At 47.2% G+C, this 6,000-nt stretch overlaps 1 protein-coding gene across 2 annotated transcripts in view; it reads right to left on the reverse strand.

Moving 5' to 3' along the window:
• The window catches only part of CDRT4 (CMT1A duplicated region transcript 4), a 28,721-nt gene extending 25,747 nt beyond the window's left edge, over positions 1 to 2,974 (reverse strand). For both annotated transcript variants that reach the window (XM_038757487.1, XM_038757486.1), the window contains exon 1: positions 2,821 to 2,974. In XM_038757487.1, the coding sequence (XP_038613415.1) occupies positions 2,821 to 2,837 (17 nt within the window). In that variant the 5' untranslated portion in view covers positions 2,838 to 2,974. The remainder of the gene's footprint in view (positions 1 to 2,820) is intronic.
• Positions 2,975 to 6,000: the final 3,026 nt, after the last annotated feature.

The raw sequence follows: 6,000 nt of genomic DNA on the forward strand, positions 1-6,000 counted from the left end.
CGTGGGTTCTAATCCCGGCTCCTCCACTTGTCAGCTGTGTGGCTTTGGGCAGGTCACTTAACTGCTCTGTGTCTCAGTTACCTCATCTGTAAAAAGGGGATTAAGACTGTGAGCCCCATGTGAGACAACCTGATAACCTTGTATCTACCCCAGAGTTTAGAATAGTGCTTGGCACATAGTAAGAGCTTAACAAATACCATCATTATGATTATTATTAATAATAATAATAATAATAATGGGAGATAAGAGTATCCTCTCTGTGGGGATGAGGGGCAGGAGATAAGATAAGAAGATAAGGGTCCCCTTTCTGTGGGGCAGAAGGATGATAGACAAGAGTCCCCTCTCTTATGGCCTGAAGTGTTCCTGAGGCTGAGACTTATCATTAGCCTGTCCCTATCTCAGGAGTCAGATGTAAGGAAAACCTGGAAAGCTAATTTATTGGCTCTGGATTAACACAGCCCTGCTGAGGGAACCCACCCTCTCCTCACACAGGAGGGCCCAGCAGGAATCAGGCCTAGAGGATCATGGATATATTAAAGAGTTGCTATCCAGAAGGGGTGTGTTACAATTATTCCTGCCTGGAAGTTCCACGCCCCTTAACATGCAGCAGACATCTGCTTTCCGCATCTTCAAAGCCCTTTTTAAATTACATATGCTCCAGGATGTCTTCCCTCATTCATCTCTCATTTCTCCATCCTATTTCGCCCTTACTGGGACACCAATGTACTTGAATCCTCATCCACTAAGCACTGAAGTTCTCAGTTCAACCTCTCCCTGAGTCCAAATATACATAGATCAGTGGGGCTCACAGTCTTAATCCCCATTTTACAAATGAAGTAACTGAGGCCCAGAGAAGTGAAGAGACTTACCAAGGTTGCCCGTATCTACCCCAGCACTTATTACGGTGCCTGGCACAGAGTAAGTGCTTATGAAATACCACAATTATTATTATAATTATTATTTTGTGGAAGAGGAAGACACCAAGTGGACCATGTCCTGATTGGGCTAGATCTAGTGATTCATGATTAGAATATTGGAACAGCTTGTTATTTTATTAGAAGTAATAGGGCTGTGGGACAGGGACCGTATCCACCCTAATTAACCTGTGTCTACCCCAGCACTTAGAACGGTGCCTGGCACCTAGTAAAAGCATTTAACAAACACCATTTTAAAAAAAAAAGGTGGAGGAAGAGGAGGAGGAGGAAAAAGAGGGTTACGAGGGAGTTATGGGATGGAAAAGGGCCACTTCAAGTGAATCCTATAAGTAGACAAAAAGTCAACTAATTGGTGGCGTGTCAGACTACAGGGGGATGGCACGACCTTTGAGAAGCAGCACAGCCTAATAGAAAGATCACAGCATGGGGTGTCTGGAGTCCTGGGTTCTAATCCCAGCTCTCCAACTAGTCTGCTTGGACAAATCATTGCACTTCTCTGTGCCTCAGTTCGCTCATCAGCGAAATGAGGATTCCACATCTGTTCTCCCTCCCCCTTAGACTGTGAGCTCCATGTGGGACAGGGGCCGTGTCCGACTTGATTAACTTGTAACTACTCCAGCACTTAGAACAGTGCTTGACACAGAGTAAGCGCTTAACAAATCCCACCACGGTTGTTGTTAGTAGAACAGATACCCCAGTCCAGAAGCCCAGGGCTGGAAAGGGGGAGGCCACTCTGGGGGTTTGATGCGAGGACCCCAGGAAAGGGGACATCTTGTCAGTCACGGTGTCTTGACAGGAATTCCACTGACTGAGGTCAGGGTGGGATGGAGTTCCTCTCCTCCAGGACAAGCGGAATAAGGGGAATCTCCAATGCTCTCATTATTCGATCCCTGTACCAATCCGATCCGTGTGGCTCCCCAGATTCTGGCATGAGGTGGGGAAGCCTGGGGGGCTTATCCCCATGTACCCCCTGGACCTCCACCTCTGCCATTTAGTGCACTGGACAAGCCAGAATGTCAGAGCTGACCAGCCTCCTTCCCCAACTGCAACACCCTCACCAAACAATCATTCGATTGATCGGTGCTATCTATTGAGCTTCTGCCCTGTATTGAGCACTGTAATAATAATAATAATAATAATAATGATAATAATAATAATAATAATGACATTTAGTAAGTGCTTACTGTGTGCAAAGCACTGTTCTAAGCGCTTGGGAGGTTACAAGGTGATAAGGTTGTCCCACAGGGGGCTCACAATCTTGATCCCTATTTTACAGATGAGGTAACAGGCACAGAGAAGTGAAATGACTTGCCCAAAGTCACACAGCTGACAATTAGCAGAGCCAGGATTTGAACCCGTGACCTCTGACTCCAAAGCCCGTGCTCTTTCCACTGAGCTATGCTGCTTCTCACTGTACTAAGCACATGGGAGAGTCCAGTAAAATAGAGTTGGTAATGACAATGACAACTGTGGTATTTGTTAAGCACTTACTATGTGCCAGGCACTGTACTAAGTGCTGGGGTAAAATACAAGGTAACTGGGCTGGATACAGTCCCTGTCCCACGTGGGGCTCACAACCTTAATTCCCATTTTCCAGCTGAGATAACTGAGGCCTAGAGAAGTGAAGTGATTTACCCAAGGTCACCCAGCAAACAAGTGGCAGAGCAGGGATTAGAACTCAGATCCTTTCACCTCCCAGGCCCGTGCTCTATCCACTAAGCCACGTGATCTAGCAGCTGCCAGAGACCCTCCCTGAAGTCCCTAAGGTGACTGCAGAAGGGGGCTCACGCTGTCTCGGGACGGGGGGGGGGGGGGGGGGGTGATTTCAGTACTGGCCTTGACACTGTCCCATTCCCCCCACCCCCAATGCCAGCTCCACACTCACCGAGCCATCCTGGTCATCCCCCTGCAGCTTCAGAGGTCTCTAGTTCATCCCTAGGAGGGGTCAGCCCACAGGTCCCCCTCGCCCGTCACCCCGCTCCAGCGGGCATGGCAGGGGACAGTTTGGATCCCCTACATGCTTCCCCCTTGCCTCCGGTTGGATCCCTGAGCCTGTTTTCTCCCTGGCACCGAGTTTGACCCGGAGGAGACCGGGAATTGTGACATCACTGGCGGGAGCCAGACCCCGGCCGGTTATTGCCAGGATGAGCAGGGATAGCCCCAAGTGCCACAGAGAAACTGAGACCCGGGAAAAGTTAGCCCAGAGAGGCAGCATGGCTGCAGCCCGGGACTGGGAATCAAAAGGATTGGGTTCTAATCCCGGCTCTCCCACTTCTCCGCTGGGTGACCTTGGACCAGTCGCTACACTATTCTGGGCCTTAATTACCTCATCTGGTAAATGGGGATTAAGACTGTGAGCCCTCTGTGGGACAGGGACTGTGTCCAACCTCATTAACGTGCATCTATCCCAGCACCGGGCATATAGCAATCGCTTAATACCTTGAAAAAATAGAAGAGGAACCAGGGTGGCAACCAATCAGTCATATATATTGAGGGTTTACTGTGTGCAGAGCACTGTACCAAGCCCTTGGGAGAGTACGCTATCACAATGCACAGACACAATCCCCACCCAAAACGAGCTTGCAATCTAGAGGGACAGGCATCGATATAAATCATTTATTATATCTGTAATTTATTTATTACATCTGTATGTTTATTTATTTACATCGATGTCTCTCTTCCCCTCTGGACTATAAACTCACTGTGGGCAGGGAATGTGTCTGCTGCATGGTTGTATTGTATTCTCCCAAGTGCTTAGTGCAGTGTTCTGTACACAATAAACGTTTAATAAATACAATTGACTGATTCACTGAAGCAGTGGCCATATCAACCCTCGTTCCTCTCCCATCTGAGCAGGCGGCTCCGTGGGAATTAGCATGCAGGTATTCAAAGTAATTTGCAAATCTGGGCCCTGGGATTTAGGGAGAGGGAAAAACATCTCAGATACTTATCCCGAGGGCTGATGCTAATCTTCCCCTGGTTTGGGATGTCATCATTCTTGCTAATTCACATTTGACAGGAATTCCCACATGGAAAGGGCATGTAAGAGCAGGGTTGTGGGTTGTATTCTGACCAGGTCAAAATTCCAGGGTTTTGGAATTCTGCCCGGCATGATACAACAAGTGTACAATATGAGTGGTGGTGGCTTATTGGAGTCGGGAGATTTGGGTTCCAATCCCAGCTCCACCACTTGTCTGCTGTTTGACCTTAGGTGAGTCATTCAACTTCTCTGGGCCTCAGCTTCCTCTAATGATGATGATGATGATGATGATACTACTACTACTACTATTACTACTACTACTACTACTACTACTAATAATAATAATAATAATTGTTAAGGGCTTACAATGCACCAAGCACTATTCTAAGTACTGGGGTAGATATATGTTGTCCCACGTGGGGCTCACATTTTTAATCCCCATTTTACAGATGAGGTAACTGAGGCACAGAGAAGTTAAGTGACTCGCCCAAGGTCAAGCTCTTCTGAAAAATGGGGATTTAATACCTGTTCTCCCTCCTATTAAGGCTGTGTGCCCCGTCGGGTGGGAACTGTGTTATTCATTCATTCATTCAATCATATTTATTAGGTACTTACCTTGTGCAGAGCACTGTACTAAGCACCTGGGAAAGTACATTACAACAGACTGTGTCTGATATGATTGCACTGTATCTACCCTAGTACCTGGCATATAGTAATAAAAATACTGATAATAGCGTGATAACAATTGCAGTATTTGTTAAGTGCATTTTCTGTGCTGAGCTTTCTACTGTGCACCAGGGAGAATGCAAGAAAATCAGGTGGGACACAGTCCCTGTCCTACATGGGACTCACAGTCTAAGGTGGAGGGAGGAGGTGAGGAAACTGAGGCAGAGAGAAGTTAATCAATCAATCAATCAATCATATTTATTGAGCGCTTACTGTGTGCAGAGCACTGTACTGAGCACTTGGGAAGTACAAGTTGGCAACATACAGAGACAGTCCCTGCCCAACAGTGGGCTCACAGTCTAGAAGGGGGAGACAGAGAACAAAACCAAACATATTAACAAAATAAAATAAATAGAATAGATATGTACAAGTAAAATAAATAAATAAATATTTATAAAATTTCAACTCCAGGTTATCTGACTCCCAGGTCAGTACTCTACCATTATTATTAGTAGTATTATTACTATTATTCCACCCTTAAGGAGGCTCAGCAATTTCCCAGAATCCTACTCTGGCTCTCCCAGCAGACCCTGCCCCTTTCTACTTAATACTACTAATAGTAATTGGAGTAGTTTTTAAGCACTTACTCTTTTTCATGTACTGCCTTGTATCGACAAGCTAATTACTGCCTCTGCCAGCTAAAAATAACCTTGGCGATCAGAGAAAGAAATAGGTAGTGAGAGCCTAGTGGAAAGGGCACAGATCCAAAACCAGAGGACCTGGGTTCTTATCCTGGCTCCGCCACTTGCCTGCTGTGTGTCCTGAAGCCAGTAACTTCACTTCTCTGGGCCTTAGTTTCCTTATCTGTAAAACGAGGATTCAATACTCGCTCTCCCACTTCTCTAGACGGTGAGCCCTGTGTGGGATAGGAACTGATTATCTTGTGTCTACCTCAGTGCTTGGCACAGAGTAAGAGCTTCACGATTATTATATTATTAGGTGATCTCTGATCTAGATTATGCAAGTGAGTCATTCCCAACTGCTATCTGACGGCCGGAGGGGTGGGATGAGGGGGAGAGGGTTTCTCCCAAAACTCTCAAAGAAGCAGTGTGGCCTAATGGGCGGACCCCGGACCCGCAATCCTCTCTTGGTCCCGTGAGAGCCTCTGGGATGGATGGATGGCTCGTTCCCCTCTATCCAGGGAGGCAGAGTGCTGGAAGACGCGGTCAACTGACCAAGCTCTCCAGCAACTGGCAGCCTCTCAGCCCATTTACCGGAGTGCCCGCTGTTTCCATTACAGAGAGGAGAATCGATAAGAGACGGGGAGTCGGGCGGGCCGGGAGACGCTCGGGTTGCAAAATGAGGTCTCTCCAGAGGAAGCAGCCACGGTAATCCCGCTGCAGTTTTGACACACTGGGT

Source organism: Tachyglossus aculeatus, chromosome 15 (assembly GCF_015852505.1).
Source record: "Tachyglossus aculeatus isolate mTacAcu1 chromosome 15, mTacAcu1.pri, whole genome shotgun sequence".
Lineage (NCBI taxonomy): Eukaryota > Metazoa > Chordata > Mammalia > Monotremata > Tachyglossidae > Tachyglossus > Tachyglossus aculeatus.